Source organism: Pleurodeles waltl, chromosome 8, assembly GCF_031143425.1.
Source record: "Pleurodeles waltl isolate 20211129_DDA chromosome 8, aPleWal1.hap1.20221129, whole genome shotgun sequence".
Taxonomy (NCBI): domain Eukaryota; kingdom Metazoa; phylum Chordata; class Amphibia; order Caudata; family Salamandridae; genus Pleurodeles; species Pleurodeles waltl.
The window spans coordinates 1,353,045,266-1,353,065,186 of record NC_090447.1 but is presented as its reverse complement, the minus strand read 5'-3'; the positions used below and the strand labels follow the sequence as shown (position 1 = coordinate 1,353,065,186).

Sequence of the window (19,921 nt, the reverse complement as noted above, 5' to 3'; positions counted from 1 at the left end):
ATCTTTCATATGGTATACACATTGTTTTAATAGTTACTCCTGTATTGGAACTTACATAGATTCACATTTTTGCAGCCAAATTAACAGCCTGCCTTCCCTGTCCTTCAGAATTCTGGCGGGAAAGGTAAGACATACCTTAGAGGTGCCCTTGACGTATGATCTGGGTAGAGACAGTAGATAAAATTCTGGAGTGGGTCCTTTTTACCACAAGTTTTAGAGGGTCTGAATAAATTATTCTTTCCCTTGTCAGACATGATGACTGTCTTCTGAGTGCAGATGGAAGGGATAAAGGCAAAATCTTCACAACACAAAAGAAATGAAGCTAAATGTTCTAGAACATCCAAAATACAGAGGAAAGCTGAACACAGCTCAGTGGACACTCCCTATCATGACATGTGGTAGCAAATCTAAGGGACTGGAGCTTCTTCTCAGGAGGATTCTAAAGGGTGGTGTGACCCGATTGGTAAACTCTCTGCTTTAGTCTTTTTCCAAATGACTGATAGAATACTAAACTGATAGGTGTAGGGCCTTTAGGTTTAGGCCTATTTTAAAAATACTTTATAAAAGGTACCGGGGACTCCCATCTTAACGACGGGGAATGATTCAAGCATGTGAATCTATCAAAGTTCCAGTACTGGAGTAACTATTAAAACAATGTGTATACCACTTGACAGAAAACACATTTAATTAATGGGGGAAAAGTATGTGAGAGTAAAAGTATTCACTGGTTTAGAGGGAGGTGTGCAAAGTATATTTGGTAACATGGGCGTCAAAATGGATTTTGATTTTTCCGAAGAGAAAATTGTGCTTCTTTCACAGGATTAAGGGTGCTTCATGAAACAGCTATGTTACTTGTATATACTTTTAGGTACTGTAAGGATGTGCACTTCAGGCTATATCCAAATGAAGACAAAATAGACATGAAGTTCAGGGGATGACTTCGGTTTGTAGACCTTGTTGCAAATCTTTATCTTTATTGTTTTGAAATGTGTTGTAAGCATCACTAGACTCAAAACAAAAACTCAAATGTTCAGTCTGTCTTAAGAGGATGTAGTTCCAACGCCCATATCACATGTGTAATAGGAAATCTTCAGCTCCTTAAAATAAAGGAAAAATGCCATGAGAAGTCTTCAATAAGAATGAAAGTTTGATCTTCGGTTCCTTCTCATTTCATACTAAGTTGTGACTCAATGGGCATCGAAAAGGCTCACAAATGCTGCAGAATTGTTTTTGCTATGCTGGTTGTCGAACTTTCTGCCATTCAACAAATTCATCAAGGAGAACAGGCCCTGCAATTGAGAAAGAAAACAAAATAATATCATGCCTTTAGTATGCGTCTAGAGATACCCATTCCCCATCTATTAACTTTAAAGAAAGGTTGTTTATGTACTGAGGTTATATAGTTCATATTTTTAAACTTAGGCAGAACATTGGTTTGAGAAAAATTAACCTGAAAGAAAACCGGCTTACCATCTCAAAGTAAAATATTGCCTTAGTCCATTTGACCAGTGAGCACGTACATACTGCACTAGCCATTCAACAGATTGTCCAAATAGGATAATTGAACTGTCCCTGCTACACAGGCTATTCAATATCAGCATGCAGAATTATGGCATGCTATTGATTAGGATCAAATAATTATTAAGATCAACAATTATTACACTCTTATGGAGTGCTGCTAGCCACCTTTTGGTCATGTCATATGCTTTAGTTGTCATATTCTGAGGAAGGGGGTGGTTAAATTCAATGAGGGAAGTGAATGTCCCAATCCCAAATCCAATTCACATGGATTCAATGCCTCAAGCTGTTGTGCTTCTGAACAATGCTACTTAGTCTTTTTAAAAGTTGATAGTGGACACTCAAAATATTTTTCGTCATGAGAATGTACTCCTAAATTGCAAGACCTTTCTGTAGGGATCTGGACAGTCACTGGGTTGTGGGCTGATTCCCATCTGGAGATTGTCATTTACCATTGGGATACGAGAGTAGAGAAAAAACTAAATTACAATTAATTAATCAAGGTATTTCTTTTGTGGGCATATTGCACTAGGAAGCTGGGGCTAACAGCTTACTCCAGGAAGTGGGGACGGGTGGTTAGAAAGAACGTGACGTGATAAACAAAAACAGTCACATCAATGTCCACACTGAGTTTTTATCTTGGAAAACACACTTATTAACAAGTAGGTTAATAGAACCATCAAAGGTAAGCAAGGTAAAGTGCCTTAGTTGCTGAGGTACAACTATCAATACATAGTAACTAAATTATACATTTCCAGTAATAGCAGCCTCATGACAATTCTAGCTAGCTTGGGTGAGCCTCTCTGGGTTCTTTGTAAGGGGCTGATTCTCTAGTCTTTTGTAAGAGCTTCTCCCTCGCAGAGGGATGTAGGATGAGAACAAGGGATACAGATCTAAATCTCTGGTTGTGGGCCACAATTGAGTACTGCACTGAAAAACTCCGTAGGCTCAAACCAAAGCAGTTATCCCACCACATAATCTTCAGCTACTCTAGTCAATGTATCTTCATTAGAAATTTAGTGATATAGTGAATGGTGACCCTGGTTCTGGCCCCAGTTATCAGCGCCACAATAAACCAAAAAAGTTAGTATTTCAACTGCTTCCTGTTCTTAAGGGACATACAAAAGAGTTTTCTATTTTCCACTATGGAGTTTTGCAGATGCTTGTACGAAATAGTGTGTATTTTCACATTGGCATAAATACTGGCTTGCCAATGTTTTAGCCATACTGTACAGAAGCATGGCTAAATATTAGTGTTGTGGCATAGGGAAGATGAGTGTAAGGGGCATAGAATGGAGGGGTACAGAGCAAAATGGACTGGTGCAGAGCGAAAAGGAGTGGTGTAGCAGAGTGGATCAATGAGCCATTGAATAGAGTGGCTTAGAGTGGCATTGTGCAGTGGCTAATGGTGTGGGGTGGTGTAAAGTGGAGCAGAGTAGGAAAATTGTGGGTTTGAGTAAAGCATTGACACAGAAGACAGGGTGAAAGCAACGTAAGTAGGAAGCCGAAAGCCTGTGTATAAAGCAGGAAAGCACTGTGCACATCCAGGACTAATACCAAAACACTTTAGAAACAAGGAAAAAAAAAAAAAAACAGCTTTGCAAAAGATGAGGAAGAACAAAGACTAGAAGACTAGGAAGAACGTGTACTTTGTCAATTCTCCAGAAAGAATTGAACAAGAAAGGACAGGTAGGCTACGGGAGCTAAGCAATCAAATTTCAAATGGGTAACAATGAAAACAACCAATGCTATGATGTGGGCAGGTTGTAAGCCCACTGAATAGTAAAGCAATATGCCTGCATGCACTGTGTAGGAAAAACCTTAATAAAAAAAAAAAAAAGTTGAGTAAATACTTTTACAGAGATTGGGATACCCGGCGGCCCAAAGGGAATTCCCAGTGAACAGGGGCAGCCATTAAAGTTAACAGTTCCAAAAGGAAACTTGTCTTAGGGGTTAAGCATATGGGGTAGGTGTTGAAAATTGGGCTATTAGTTGTGGGGAACCAAACAACCCATCGCTGGTCTCTTACAGGGTAGCGAAGCAGAGCAGTTCAAGGCCTACTCAAGGGAGGTAGTGTGGGCTAGTAATCACCAACCACTGGCACACAGTCAGTACTTTTTCTTTAGAAAAAGGAGATGTACATTTATTACACATACACTTCCATAAATACTATGCATACATTTACAAATCTATATTGGCAGATAGAACATACCACAAATGGAATTTTGTAATCACTGGTGACTCCCTAGAAGGGTCACCCAAACATATCAAGTGCAGGGGTCTGGAATTTCTATAGCCCGACTCGCAGGACATTTTTTAACCCCTTGGGTGCCCTGGACGAGCTGGTCTCGCCATCGGCCACGGTGGCCGTGTGCCAAGGATGAGACCAACTCATCCTGCTATGGGCCCTCGGGGAGCACTAGCGCTCCCCATCCACCCCGAGGGCCTGGCACCCCCCTCCCCCAGGCAGGGATGGAAGGGGAATCGCTTCCTCTTCCAACCCCGCCCACCCCTAAAACCCCCCCATCGCCATGGCATCTGATGACATCAGCACACGATTGTGCGCTGACCTCAGAGGTTGCCCCCTCCACGCCGGAACTTCCAGTGCAGATCGGAAGAGAAATGCAAAAGCATTTCTCCTCCGATCACGTGGAGGGGGAGAGAGAGGCATTAAAGGAAAGGAAAGGTTTTTCCTTTCCTTTGATGTCTCTCTCAGCATTTCTGCGGCCCGATCATGCCGAGATCGGGCAGCAGAAATGCCCACTAGACACCAGGGAGTTATTTTTATTTTATGCATAAGGGGAGCGGCCCCTTGGGCAACGGCAGCTCCCCAGGGGGCAAATTATTTTATGGCAATTTTTACCCCTCCCCCCTTTCCCTGGGGGCAGATCGGCCTTTTCTAATTAGGACGATCTGGCCTTATAGGGGGTAGAAACCGACCAAACACCAGGGAATTTTTTTTTCTTTTATGTTTTTTTTTTTAGATCTGGGGAGCGACCTCCAACTTTGCTGGAAATCACTCATTGTTCCCACATTTTTGTGATGGAACCTTTCTGGAATCTGCAGGAATCCCCAAAATTCCTACCACCCAGCATTGTCGCATCTATACCAATAAAAATTCTGCCCCACTTGTCAGCCTAGAAATTGATTTTTTTTCCCAAACTGCCCTTTTGGACCCGCTTTGGTTCCCCCTCAATGTTGACATGTTTTTGGCTCTTCCCTGTCACAGGCACTTGGCCCACCTACACAAGTGAGGCATAATTTTTACCGGGAGACTGAGGGGAACGTTGGGTGGTAGAAAATTTGCCCTGGTGCAGGGACCCCACACAAAAATGTGAAAAAAAATTGATTTTTTTTTTCTTTGCTAAATTTGAGCTTTGATGAGGATTCTGGGTAAGAAAACACTGGGGGATCCACTTAAGTCACACCTCCCTGGACTCACTTGGGTGTCTAATTTTCAGAAATGTTTGGGTTTGGTAAGTTTCCCTATATGGCTGCTGAGCCCAGGACCAAACATGCAAATGTGAGGAAAAAGTATTTTTTTTGGCCAGATTGAGGTTGGCAAAGGATTCTGGGTAATATAACTCAGTGAGAGCCCCACAAGTCACCCCATCCTGGATTCCACTAGGTGTCTAGTTTTAAAAAATGCACAGGTTTGGTAGGTTTCCCTAGGTGCCAGCTGAGCTAGTGGACAAAATCCACAGCTAGGGAAAATGTGATGTGACCACGTTGTGTTTTGGGGCATTTCCTGTCGCCGGCACTAGGCCTACCCACACAAGTGAGGTACCATTTGTATCGGGAGACTTGGGGGAACACAGAATAGAAGAACACGTGTTATTGCCCATTGTCTTTCTCTACATTGTTTCCTTCCAAATGTAAGACACTGTGTAAAAAAGACGTCTATTTGAGAAATACACTGTAATTCACATGCTAGTATGGGGAACCTCCAAAATTCAGAAATGTGCAAATAACCACTGCTCCTAAACACCTTTTCTTGTGCCCATTTTAAGAAATACAAAGGTTTCCTTGACACCTATTTTTTACTCTTTATATTTCAGCAAATGAATTGCTGTATACCCGGGATACAATGAAAACTTAATGCAAGGTGCAGCTCATTTACTGGCTCTGGGTACATAGGGCTCTTGATGAACCTACAAGCCCTATATATCCCCCAACCAGAAGAGATCAGCAACAGTATATTGCTTTCCAAAATCTGACATTGCAGGAAAAAGTTACAGAGTAGAATGTGGAGAAAAATGGAGGGTTTGTTTCTCCTCAATTTCATTTTTTTATTTCAGCCATTATTTTCTGTAGGAAAACCTTGTAGGATCTACACAAATGACCCCTTGCTGAATTCAGAGTTTTGTCTACTTTTCACAAATGTTTAGGTTTCTGGGATCCAGCATTGGTTTCACACCTTTTCTGTCGCTAACTGGAAGGAGGCTAAAAGCACAAAATCTAGTAAAAATGAGGTATGTCCCAGTAAAATGCCAAAATTGTGTTGAAAAATGTGTTTTGCTGTTTCAAGTCTACCTGTTCCTGAAAGCTGGGAAAATGGGGATTTTAGCACCGCAAACTCTTTGTTGATGCCATTTTCAAGGGAAAAAACAAGCCTTCTGCAGCTCTTTTTTCCCCATTCTTTTTTAAAAAAATGACATTTTCACTGTATTTTGGCTAACTTCTTGGTGTCCTGGAGGGGAACCCACAAACTCTGGGTACTTTTTGAGGCTATTACCAGAGCTCTTATATATCAGATTGCTGCCATAATTTGTTGCATCTCTACATGACATCAAAAGGGCCAAGTAGATTTTTTTTTGCAGGACACGTAGATTTATGAAGGGACATGTCGCATAGACAAGTACACAAATTTTATTAAATTACACACCCCTGCAATTGAATTTCAACAGTCATTCTGTAATAACCACAATACTTTGGCATGAGTCATTGTCATTACTGCGATAAGACGAAACCAATACGACAGAACCAATCAAAACATGTTTAATCATTAAGATAACCTAATTAAACATTTATAAGAAATAAGCTTTATTTCATACATTAGCCAACAAACGGTAATGGTAGTAACAGCCCTTAGAGACATTACAGTGAAAAAGCATTGCAAACATACAGACTGCACTTTTTCCATCGGAGGGCCCGGTTCCACTCGGACACTGCAGGGGTTTCCTGGCATAACCACATGAACATTACAATTGTACCTTTTCAGGCCTTCTCCGAAGTAACCGTACACCAGGTCTTTAGGGAGCAAAGCTCTCCTGGCTGCAGAGCCTGCCATGGAAGAACTTGAACATGCACTGAAAAATCAGTAAAGGTAGTGACCGTCTATCCCCTCCCTCCCCCCCAACTTATGGTGAGGATCCAGAAAGTACTCAATAAAAAAGCCTGTGTTGTGCTGAGGAGTTTGGTGGTGATGGTACCGTTGTCCTGGGTACACCAGAGGCAGAGATACGGGCAAAAAAGTATTCCAAATGGGAAGTCCAGCAACGCATCACAGGGCGAGTTTAGTGGAAAGCAGTGAATACTTGTAGTTGATCTCCCATTGTGCCAGGAAGAGACACATTAGTATTTTTCCTTTGGTTTTTGTGTGCTAGCACCGTTGCGCCACTTTCTGCATCAGAGTGCCCAATCTCACCTGGGCACCCCAGGGGTTTCCTCTGTTGGAGGGCTGCTCAGGGAGCCCACCCCCGGCTGCCCTCGCCAACTCCCCCTGCCAATAACACAAATGTGTGCTGCAGACTCCATCTGTTTTTGCCCGCTCCAGCGGGCAGACATGTAAGATGTGTACCCGCTTCCCACTCCTTCAGACATGGTAAGTAGGAAGAGCGTATCACTTGGGGAAGTAGGTGGGGATGGGGGGAGGTGATGGGTGCGGCAGCCCTCCCCCGGTCGTCTTAAGTAATTGAGGCACAGGGCTGGGGACTTGGGCCCCTCCTGTATGTTGGAGCATGACGACACCCACAATCTGAATCTCAGGGTATTGTGATAGTGCTTTCCCACACCAGGAAGCACTTCGAGGTCTGGGGATGGGGCCCTCTTTAGCATCAATCTGCCCTGTGGATAGGAGGTCCTCTGGTGAGGTGAGAACACAGAGGAGGCCCCCCCAACCATGCCCTCTCCTCTAAAAAGACCCAACAGCTTCCTTGGCCCACGCCGGGGGAAAAGTACTGACCTGGCAACAGAGTCCGACACTCTCAGAGGGAGGAAAGTAGCTCAAAAGTTGCCAAAATTTAGAATGCCGTAACTCTGGCTCCCCGTTACTTTGATTTGGACAATCCTGGGCGCAATTTACTCCTGGTGGGGAGCTCTATCCACCAGGGGTAGTTGCAGCACCCCTCACCTCCAAAGTGGTGGAGTCCTCAAAAAGCTGGTTCTCCTGGCTTACTGCTCCAGTGCTCCTCTTGATCTTTGTGTGTAGGCACAGGTAAGTCCACGACTTCCCCACATCCCCCCTGAAAACTGGCCTCAGGTGGTGCAATTGGGCCAGTCTCAATGACTGGCCATTGGGGAGACCCAATGGTCCTGGGGTCAACTGGGCAAAGTCTTAAGTGGTCTTCCCCTTGGGCAAAAGTTTATGAAGGGAAGAGGAAGGTTCCAGAAGACAAGCACCCCTAGCCAATCTTGGGGGGCCACATCACCTCTCCACCCATCCCAACACTCCTGCGCAGCCTGTTGGATTGTCCGAGCCCAGTCATCATCCTGGAGCCACTGGTCATATCAGCTCCTTGACTCTCAGCTCCACCCCTCACTGACATCACTGCCAGGAGACATCCCCCTCCCCCACCAATGGGTTACTCCAGTTTCTGGGCACTCTTTTGCTCAGTGGGCTTGGACAGGCCTATCCCAGTTGCAGTTAAATAGTTTGGTGTTTAATACAAATCATTCCGCCCCCACCCCTATCCTCCTCAGGAGCTGGGAGAAGTACTGCTAATTACTCCTTTCATGTAGGGGTGGCCTTTGTTCCTGCAGAAGTAGTAAAGGGAATTACTGGGCACAGCAGGGTGACCAGGCCTGGGCTCTGATCCCGAGCCAGGATAATATGAAAACTGTGAATCACCCATAAGATATACAGTTATCGTTTTGGAAGTTTTCAAATTTGGTTTTCTTGCACAGGTTACACTCCAATTCAAAATGTCAATTGTGTCTGTAAGCCATGGGGAAGTGGAACTACACTCTAAGACAGTTTCCTCCCTATGTTTATAATCTGGTGCCACTATAGTTAAAACAGTAAAGCAAAATAGCTTTCCTTAATAGTGTATACGATTCTCATGAGGACTATCCCGGGTGAATACCTAGTCCTGCAGAGTCCCCTTGCGCCAGGCTACCCGTGCACTGTTACCGGGCTGTGCACGACAGTCTCCCATGCGTGGCCTACATGCATGTGTTCATGTGTAACCAGCCAAGTGACCCTTTACCCTTGCTGCGTCACAGCAGCCTCATCATAAAAGACGGATACTGGTGGTAAACACGCGCAGTCCATTTTCCATGTGGTTAAAGCACTGGCAGTGAAACTCACGCACAATAACAAGCTCAAAAACCGGGTCATCAGAAAGGCAAAACCACAAAGTGGATAGTTGTAATCTTCAAAGCTGTAGTGACTAAAGCGAAAGTTCCGATCGCCTGGACTATAGCCAATACCTGGGAATATTACAAGAGATAGTGAAATAAGGAAACTCATTTCAATCTGTGTGCTTGTATCCAACATTATATTGGAATAAACCACATTTACCCTGTACAAATGTTTTTTTCTGGAAGCAATGTGGAGAAAGTAGCCTTGCTAAACCTCTTTGTGGGTGACTTATTTTGACCATTTTAGAGGGCAACACAAAACAAAACTGAAAGGCTAATCCACTCAATTTATTACTTGAACAGAGACTACCCAATGAAATATGTTTTAGATGATTTGACAATGAGAGATAAGGTGCAAAACAAAGCAGAAGAAATTTGCTCCTCTAGTCATCCAAGGACCAGGTCAACACCATTCTTTTTTCACTACACTCAATAGTATCACACATCCAAGCCTTCCATCCAACTTGTCACTCTGCATCGCATCACATCTGGAATACATCACCATCTCCTGGCTTGCATCACTGTCCTTTTCTTTCAAATATCTTGCAGACTATAACACACTATTACACCACATCTCAGACAACAACCAACTTAACACCTATACACAGGCACAAATGAAGCATTTCTCAGCCATAAAAACAAAGGACCTCAGCTTGTGAGTTACAGCAGAGTGCGCACACCTTAGAACCTCAGAAGGAGGACACATGCAACAACAAATGTCAGGTAAATGCCTAATAACCTCTGTAAATCCAAACATAACTCTACAAACCTACGCACCCAGATGTTTATTATCAAGGACATTTTCCCCTTTCCAAAGCTTCTAAGGAATCTCAGACCAGTCACTCTACTCTCAAGATGATTAAAAAAAAAAAATACAAAGTAGTTCAATAGACAAGTTTGCTCTTGCCGCTATATTGTCAGTTTCAAAGCAAAGTCAAACTATGCCAACTATAGTTCTTGATTTCACCTTCTCGATACTAAACATACTTTACCAGCAGATATATGAACAGATGGGTGTCGAGGTGAAATTGGGTGGTGCTCTAAAAGAGTATTTCAGGAACACGTACAACATATTTGTTATTATCTTAACTCATCTATTCCATTGAGGGTTCTGTACTATTTTGACAGCATACATCAATTAAATGGAAAATAAAAAATGTTTACACTTACATGCACCATCTTCATCGTAGTTACTAAGATCCGCATGCACGGTCCTGCTAAATTCTAACACATTGTACCACTGATCCTTGTTCATGACTCTGTATTTTGATTGCTAAAGAAAATAAAACATGCATTTGCATAAAAAGACTGCATTTACAACACACATTTCCATAGAGACTGCATTTAAGAGATTTCCAAAATAGAACTTTGACTGCACGCGCTGCGTAAACTAGAGCACTTAATTGGTAACCTATGAATGTTGCCACTGAATAGTCATTATTCAATCAAACTTTCCACTGAAGTGCATTTTTTTTTAAGCCTATAATTTTGGCCTTGCATCAAAGCATCTGCACTAAATGTAGCACTCACTCAGCATAGTCAACTGAAGTCCGGCATGCTAAACTTTGTGCACTTTCAAACATGGGAAAAACCAACTGAGAGCAGGCTCAATTGATGTGCGTGACCATTTTCACCATCATGTAAAATGTTTGCTCCCACCTACTGACACAAACACTTAACAGATTTACACCAAACTTAGTATGCATGTAGAACTTTATTTAGAAAGTATGCTTTTATTGCTTGATGTAAAATCATTCAGAAGTATGAGATTAGTATTTGGAAGAGGTGCAGAGTAGGCTTAAAGGTTCTAACACTTTTGTATATGTTGTGAGTTGAAATTGTTATTTGTTGATGTGCTATAAATGTGGAATTGTGACAAAATATGTAAGAAATTTGGCAGACAGCATGTTGAAATTACTCTTGGTATTTTCAAATGTGTGCATACCCATCAGGAGGAAGGGGTCACTTAACAGGGGAGAAGGCAAACATGTTAATTTGCTAATAACTTATCGCTGTATGCTGAATCTGCTCAAAATTTCTCAGACGCTTGAAAGCATCAGTTTTCAACTGAAACGTCAGGTTTTGGGCCAGTGCATTGGGGGTGGGGGGATGTGAGGGGACAAAGTTAAAGTAGGTGGCGGTAAATAAATGTTTTTTCCCATCATATTTGGCCCTGCTTGATCACTCTGCATCAAACGTGGCAGCGAGTTAGCAAGTAACACCAACTGCAGTTATTTCAGGTTTACTAAATATCCAATGAGGCAGAAGTTACAACAGAAAGCATGGAGGGGCCAGAAATATTAGATGAACATGAACAATATTTAGCAGAGACTTAGTCTGTTTATCATTTTCCTGCTATTTATAAGTGTAAGCATGTCCATCCCTTGGGGGCTAGGGGAGGATGGGTTAAAGGGCAAACAGGTTTTGTTGCCAATAATATTGTCACTGTGTGATTAATATGGGCAAACCTTGACAGATGCTTGGAAGGACTGATTCTCTATTTCTCTGTAAAGTTTTGTGCCAATCCGTCAGCAGGTAGGGGGTTGGGTGGTAAACTTAGAGTTTGAGTGGGGGGGGGGGTAGGGTAAAATTTTTCATTTGCTTATAAGCAGTGTGTTGGACTTAAGCCTTACTGCAGGGTCATCCCCAAACGTTTTTCCTTACCGCCTCCTGTTTTGATGAGGTTTGACCCCATCCTCTAGTCTAAACCATGGTAAAATTGGCTTACATCCAACTGGCACATTTACTTATTAGTCCCTAGTAAAGGGGTACTACATGTACCCAGGGCCTGTAAATTAAATCTACTTGTGGACCTGCAGCACTTACTGTGCTCCCCATTTAATTAGCCTTTAAAAAATGTCTCACGTCTGCCATTGCAGCCAGTATGCAGTTTTAAACTGCTATTTCAACTTGGCAAAAAAACCTTTACCCAGGCCTAAATCCTTCTTGTTAATAGAAATAAGTCACACCAAAAGTAGGCCCTAAACAGCTCGTAGGGCAGGATGCAGTATTTTTAAAAAGATGGACATGTGCTGTTAAGTTCTACATGTCCTGGTAGTGAAAAACTCACAAATTAATTTTTCACTACTTCGGGCCTACTAATTCTCCCATAGGATAACCTTGTGTTACCTTATTACATTTAAAAGTGCAAACTTTCGTTTGTTGGCTGGTAGAAGAATCATGTTTGATGTCCAAGTAATTGTAATTTAAAATCCTCTTTAATGGTAAAGTCAGATTCTAAGTCACTCTGAAAAAGCCACTTTTAGAAACTTGGCATTTTGTTTGGTCCTAGCCACTTGGTGCTTTCAGCCTGTTCCCGGGTCACCTGTCTAGGTGTAGTTGGTCTCTGGGTATTCCTCCCAGACAGTCGCACAATAGAGAGATTGGGTGTTGGCACAATAGGCACTGCCTCAGCCCACACACAAAACTTCACACTTGCCTTTTGTAGGAAGTTGGCTCTGTATGTGCTATTTCAAAGTAAGGAATAGCATGCACAGAGTCCAAGGGTTCCCCTTAGAGGTAAAATAGTGGTAAAAATAGATAATACTAATGCTCTATTTTGTGGTAGTGTGGTCGAGCAGTAGGCTTATCCAAGGAGTAGTGTTAAGCATTTGTTGTACATACACATAGACAATAAATGAGGTACACACACTCAGAGACAAATCCAGCCAATAGGTTTTGTATAGAAAAATATATTTTCTTAGTTTATTTTAAGAACCACAGGTTCAAATTTAACATGTAATATCTTGTTTGAAAGGTATTGCAGGTAAGTACATTAGGAACTTTGAATCATTTCAATTGCATGTATACTTTTCAAGTTATTCACAAATAGCTATTTCAAAAGTGGACACTTAGTGCAATTTTCACAGTTCCTGGGGGAGGTAAGTTTTTGTTAGTTTTACCAGGTAAGTAAGACACTTACAGGGTTCAGTTCTCGGTCCAAGGTAGCCCACCGTTGGGGGTTCAGAGCAACCCCAAAGTTACCACACCAGCAGCTCAGGGCCGGTCAGGTGCAGAGTTCAGTTCGATGGCATCTGTCGCTGTAGATACACATGTTGTGCATAGACTAGTAAGCAGTTATCTCCCCAAAAGCGGTGGCTCAGCCTGTAGGAGTGGAAGTAGTCTGAAATAAGGTTCTTAGTACCGCTTGGCCTACTGTGGCTTGTTGTGCTGATAGCACGTCTACACAGTAGTGCTTGGTAAATGTGTGAGGCGTAGACCATGTGGCTGCCTTACATATTTCGTGCATTGGAATATTCACTAGGAATGCCATGGTAGCGCCTTTCTTTCTGGTTGAGTGTGCCCTTGGTGTAATGGGCAGTTGTCTTTTTGCTTTAAGGTAGCTGATTTGGATGCACTTAACTATCCACCTGGCTATACCCTGTTTCGATATTGGGTTTCCTGCGTGAGGTTTTTGAAATGCAACAAACAGTTGTTTAGTTTTCCTGATGTTTTTAGTGTTCTTTCCCTAACCTGTACTTTTGTATCCACAATTGGCAGACCCTGGCATCCAGATAAGTCCCTTGTAACTGGTACTTCTAGTACCAAGGGCCCTGATGCCAAGGAAGGTCTCTAAGGGCTGCAGCATGTCTTATGCCACCCTGGAGACCTCTCACTCAGCACAGACACACTGCTTGCCAGCTTGTGTGTGCTAGTGAGGACAAAACGAGTAAGTCGACATGGCACTCCCCTCAGGGTGCCATGCCAGCCTCTCACTGCCTATGCAGTATAGGTAAGACACCCCTCTAGCAGGCCTTACAGCCCTAAGGCAGGGTGCACTATACCATAGGTGAGGGTACCAGTGCATGAGCATGGTACCCCTACAGTGTCTAAACAAAACCTTAGACATTGTAAGTGCAGGGTAGCCATAAGAGTATATGGTCTGGGAGTCTGTCAAACACGAACTCCACAGCACCATAATGGCTACACTGAAAACTGGGAAGTTTGGTATCAAACTTCTCAGCACAATAAATGCACACTGATGCCAGTGTACATTTTATTGTAAAATACACCACAGAGGGCACCTTAGAGGTGCCCCCTGAAACTTAACCGACTATCTGTGTAGGCTGACTAGTTTTAGCAGCCTGCCACAAACCGAGACATGTTGCTGGCCCCATGGGGAGAGTGCCTTTGTCACTCTGAGGCCAGTAACAAAGCCTGCACTGGGTGGAGATGCTAACACCTCCCCCAGGCAGGAATTGTCACACCTGGCGGTGAGCCTCAAAGGCTCACCTCCTTTGTGCCAACCCAGCAGGACACTCCAGCTAGTGGAGTTGCCCGCCCCCTCCGGCCAGGCCCCACTTTTGGCGGCAAGGCCGGAGAAAATAATGAGAAAAACAAGGAGGAGTCACTGGCCAGTCAGGACAGCCCCTAAGGTGTCCTGAGCTGAGGTGACTAACTTTTAGAAATCCTCCATCTTGCAGATGGAGGATTCCCCCAATAGGGTTAGGATTGTGACCCCCTCCCCTTGGGAGGAGGCACAAAGAGGGTGTACCCACCCTCAGGGCTAGTAGCCATTGGCTACTAACCCCCCAGACCTAAACACGCCCTTAAATTTAGTATTTAAGGGCTACCCTGAACCCTAGAAGATTAGATTCCTGCAAACTACAAGAAGAAGGACTGCCTAGCTGAAAACCCCTGCAGAGGAAGACCAGAAGACGACAACTGCCTTGGCTCCAGAAACTCACCGGCCTGTCTCCTGCCTTCCAAAGAACTCTGCTCCAGCGACGCCTTCCAAGGGACCAGCGACCTCTGAATCCTCGGAGGACTGCCCTGCTTCGAAAAAGACAAGAAACTCCCGAGGACAGCGGACCTGCTCCAAAAAGACTGCAACTTTGTTTCAAGAAGCAGCTTTAAAGAACCCTGCAACTCCCCGCAAGAAGCGAAGGACTTGCAACACTGCACCCGGCGACCCCGACTCGGCTGGTGGAGAACCAACACCTCAGGGAGGACCCCCGGACTACTCTCCGACTGTGAGTACCAAAACCTGTCCCACCTGAGCCCCCACAGCGCCGCCTGCAGAGGGAATCCCGAGGCTTCCCCTGACCGCGACTCTCTGAAACCTAAGTCCCGACGCCTGGAAAAGACCCTGCACCCGCAGCCCCCAGGACCTGAAGGACCGGACTTTCACTGGAGAAGTGACCCCCAGGAGTCCCTCTCCCTTGCCCAAGTGGAGGTTTCCCCGAGGAAGCCCCCCCTTGCCTGCCTGCAGCGCTGAAGAGATCCGTTGATCTCTCATAGACTAACATTGCAAACCCGACGCTTGTTTCTACACTGCACCCGGCCGCCCCCGCGCTGCTGAGGGTGAAATTTCTGTGTGGGCTTGTGTCCCCCCCGGTGCCCTACAAAACCCCCCTGGTCTGCCCTCCGAAGACGCGGGTACTTACCTGCAAGCAGACCGGAACCGGGGCACCCCCTTCTCTCCATTCTAGCCTATGCGTTTTGGGCACCACTTTGAACTCTGCACCTGACCGGCCCTGAGCTGCTGGTGTGGTAACTTTGGGGTTGCTCTGAACCCCCAACGGTGGGCTACCTTGGACCAAGAACTGAACCCTGTAAGTGTCCTACTTACCTGGTGTAGGAAGTTGGCTCTGTATGCACTATTTCAAAGTAAGGAATAGTATGCACAGAGTCCAAGGGTTCCCCTTAGAGGTAAGATAGTGGCAAAAAGAGATAATACTAATGCTCTATTTTGTGGTAGTGTGGTCGAGCAGTAGGCTTATCCAAGGAGTAGTGTTAAGCATTTGTTGTACATACACATAGACAATAAATGAGGTACACACACTCAGAGACAAATCCAGCCAATAGGTTTTGTATAGAAAAATATATTTTCTTAGTTTATTTTAAGAACCACAGGTTCAATTTCTACATGTAATATCTCATTCGAAAGGTATTGCAGGTAAGTACTTTAGGAACTTTAAATCATAAAAATTGCATGTATACTTTTCAAGTTATTGACAAATAGCTGTTTTAAAAGTGGACACTTAGTGCAATTTTCACAGTTCCTGTGGGAGGTAAGTTTTTGTTAGTTTTACCAGGTAAGTAAGACACTTACAGGGTTCAGTTCTTGGTCCAAGGTAGCCCACCGTTGGGGGTTCAGAGCAACCCCAAAGTCACCACACCAGCAGCTCAGGGCCGGTCAGGTGCAGAGTTCAAAGTGGTGCCCAAAACACATAGGCTAGAATGGAGAGAAGGGGGTGCCCCGGTTCCGGTCTGCTTGCAGGTAAGTACCCGCGTCTTCGGAGGGCAGACCAGGGGGGTTTTGTAGGGCACCGGGGGGGACACAAGCCCACACAGAAATTTCACCCTCAGCAGCGCGGGGGCGGCCGGGTGCAGTGTAGAAACAGGCGTCGGGTTCGCAATGTTAGTCTATGAGAGATCTCGGGATCTCTTCAGCGCTGCAGGCAGGCAAGGGGGGGATTCCTCGGGGAAACCTCCACTTGGGCAAGGGAGAGGGACTCCTGGGGGTCACTTCTCCAGTGAAAGTCCGGTCCTTCAGGTCCTGGGGGCTGCGGGTGCAGGGTCTCTCCCAGGTGTCGGGACTTAGGATTCAAAGAGTCGCGGTCAGGGGAAGCCTCGGGATTCCCTCTGCAGGCGGCGCTGTGGGGGCTCAGGGGGGACAGGTTTTTGTACTCACAGTCTTAGAGTAGTCCTGGGGTCCCTCCTGAGGTGTTGGATCGCCACCAGCCGAGTCGGGGTCGCCGGGTGCAGTGTTGCAAGTCTCACGCCTTTTGCGGGGAGCTTGCAGGGTTCTTTAAAGCTGCTGGAAACAAAGTTGCAGCTTTTCTTGGAGCAGGTCCGCTGTCCTCGGGAGTTTCTTGTCTTTTCGAAGCAGGGGCAGTCCTCAGAGGATGTCGAGGTCGCTGGTCCCTTTGGAAGGCGTCGCTGGAGCAGGATCTTTGGAAGGCAGGAGACAGGCCGGTGAGTTTCTGGAGCCAAGGCAGTTGTCGTCTTCTGGTCTTCCTCTGCAGGGGTTTTCAGCTAGGCAGTCCTTCTTCTTGTAGTTGCAGGAATCTGCTTTTCTAGGGTTCAGGGTAGCCCTTAAATACTAAATTTAAGGGCGTGTTTAGGTCTGGGGGGTTAGTAGCCAATGGCTACTAGCCCTGAGGGTGGGTACACCCTCTTTGTGCCTCCTCCCAAGGGGAGGGGGTCACAATCCTAACCCTATTGGGGGAATCCTCCATCTGCAAGATGGAGGATTTCTAAAAGTCAGAGTCACCTCAGCTCAGGACACCTTAGGGGCTGTCCTGACTGGCCAGTGACTCCTCCTTGTTGCTTTCTTTGTTCCCTCCAGCCTTGCCGCCAAAAGTGGGGGCCGTGGCCGGAGGGGGCGGGCAACTCCACTAAGCTGGAGTGCCCTGCTGGGCTGTGACAAAGGGGTGAGCCTTTGAGGCTCACCGCCAGGTGTCACAGCTCCTGCCTGGGGGAGGTGTTAGCATCTCCACCCAGTGCAGGCTTTGTTACTGGCCTCAGAGTGACAAAGGCACTCTCCCCATGGGGCCAGCAACATGTCTCTGGTGTGGCAGGCTGCTGGAACTAGTCAGCCTACACAGACAGTCGGTTAAGTTTCAGGGGGCACCTCTAAGGTGCCCTCTGTGGTGTATTTTACAATAAAATGTACACTGGCATCAGTGTGCATTTATCGTGCTGAGAAGTTTGATACCAAACTTCCCAGTTTTCAGTGTAGCCATTATGGTGCTGTGGAGTTCGTGTTTGACAGACTCCCAGACCATATACTCTTATGGCTACCCTGCACTTACAATGTCTAAGGTTTTGTTTAGACACTGTAGGGGTACCATGCTCATGCACTGGTACCCTCACCTATGGTATAGTGCACCCTGCCTTAGGGCTGTAAGGCCTGCTAGAGGGGTGTCTTACCTATACTGCATAGGCAGTGAGAGGCTGGCATGGCACCCTGAGGGGAGTGCCATGTCGACTTACTCATTTTGTTCTCACTAGCACACACAGGCTTGTAAGCAGTGTGTCTGTGCTGAGTGAGGGGTCTCTAGGGTGGCATAAGACATGCTGCAGCCCTTCGAGACCTTCCTTGGCATCAGGGCCCTTGGTACTAGAAGTACCAGTTACAAGGGACTTATCTGAATGCCAGGGTGTGCCAATTGTGGATACAATGGTACATTTTAGGTGAAGGAACACTGGTGCTGGGGCCTGGTTAGCAGGGTCCCAGCACTCTTCTCAGTCAAGTCAGCATCAGTATCAGGCAAAAAGTGGGGGGTAACTGCAACAGGGAGCCATTTCTTTACACCTGGTAAAACTAACAAAAACTTACCTCCCCCAGGAACTGTGAAAATTGCACTAAGTGTCCACTTTTAAAGTAGCTATTTGTCAATAACTTGAAAAGTATACATGCAATTGAAATGATTCAAAGTTCCTAATGTACTTACCTGCAATACCTTTCAAACAAGATATTACATGTTAAATTCGAACCTGTGGTTCTTAAAATAAACTAAGAAAATATATTTTTCTATAACAAAACCTATTGACTGGATTTGTCTCTGAGTGTGTGTACCTCATTTATTGTCTATGTGTATGTACAACAAATGCTTAACACTACTCCTTGGATAAGCCTACTGCTCGACCACACTACCACAAAATAGAGCATTAGTATTATCTCTTTTTACCACTATTTTACCTCTAAGGGGAACCCTTGGACTCTGTGCATGCTATTCCTTACTTTGAAATAGCACATACAGAGCCAACTTCCTACAGTGTTGTAAGTGCCTCTGCTCTGCGGGGAGTAGAGTGCGCCCATGGCTTTAGCAGTGTCAGTGTCCTTTTTGAGTTTCTCAATCGCCGTGTCCACTTCTGGTCCAAAAAGTTGTTTCTCGTTGAATGGCATATTGAGCACTGCCTGCTGTATCTCTGGTTTAAAACCAGACGTTCGTAGCCATGCGTGCCTTCTTATAGTCACAGACGTGTTAATTGTTCTTGCAGCTGTGTCCGCTGCATCCATAGAGGAGCGTATCCGAGTATTAGATATGTTCTGTCCTTCCTCAACCACCTGTGTCGCCCTTTTTTGTAGCTCTTTGGGTAGATGCTCAATGAGGTGCTGCATCTCGTCCCAATGGGCTCTGTCATAGCGCGCAAGTAGTGCTTGAGAGTTAGCGATGCGCCACTGGTTTGCAGCTTGTACTGCGACTCTCTTTCCGGCTGCATCGAACTTGCGGCTCTTTATCTGGGGGCGGTGCATCCCCAGATGTGTGGGAGTTGGCTCTCTTGCGAGCTGCACCTACTACGACGGAATCTGGTGGCAGCTGTGAGGTGATGAACACAGGGTCTGTGGGAGGTGCTTTATATTTTTTGTCCACTCTCGGTGTTATAGCTCTACTCTTGACCGGTTCCTTGAAGATTTCCTTTGCGTGCCGAAGCATCCCTGGGAGCATAGGCAGGCTTTGGTAGGAGCTATGTGTGGAAGAGAGGGTGTTGAATAAGAAGTCATCCTCGACCGGTTCCGAGTGTAGGGACACGTTGTGGAACTCTGCTGCTCTAGCCACCACTTGTGAGTATGCCGTGCTATCTTCCGGTGGTGAGGGCTTTGTAGGATACGCCTCTGGACTGTTGTCCGACACTGGGGCGTCGTATAAGTCCCAAGCGTCTTGGTCCTGATCACCCTGGCTCATGGTGGTGTGAGCCGGGGAGTGTGATGGAGTTTGTGCCGGTGAAACGTTAGTTACAGGTGAAGGAGAGGGTGGTGGAGTTACCTTTTGAGAGGGTGGCGGAGTTACCTTTTTCACCATTTTTGTTTGTGGTGCTTGGTCAGATTGAAACTCCAGTCTCCTCTTTCTCCTAATAGGGGGAAGGGTGC

At 45.4% G+C, this 19,921-nt stretch overlaps 1 protein-coding gene across 2 annotated transcripts in view; it reads right to left on the bottom strand.

The window, feature by feature from the left end:
* Positions 1–926: 926 nt before the first annotated feature.
* DCUN1D5 (defective in cullin neddylation 1 domain containing 5) overlaps positions 927–19,921 on the bottom strand; it is a 109,357-nt gene continuing 90,362 nt past the window's right edge. For both annotated transcript variants that reach the window (XM_069202359.1, XM_069202360.1), the window contains exons 8-9: positions 10,270–10,372; positions 927–1,289 (exon numbers count right to left, since the gene is read on the bottom strand). In XM_069202359.1, coding sequence (XP_069058460.1) covers positions 1,234–1,289; positions 10,270–10,372 — 159 coding nt within the window. In that variant the 3' untranslated portion in view covers positions 927–1,233. The remainder of the gene's footprint in view (positions 1,290–10,269; positions 10,373–19,921) is intronic.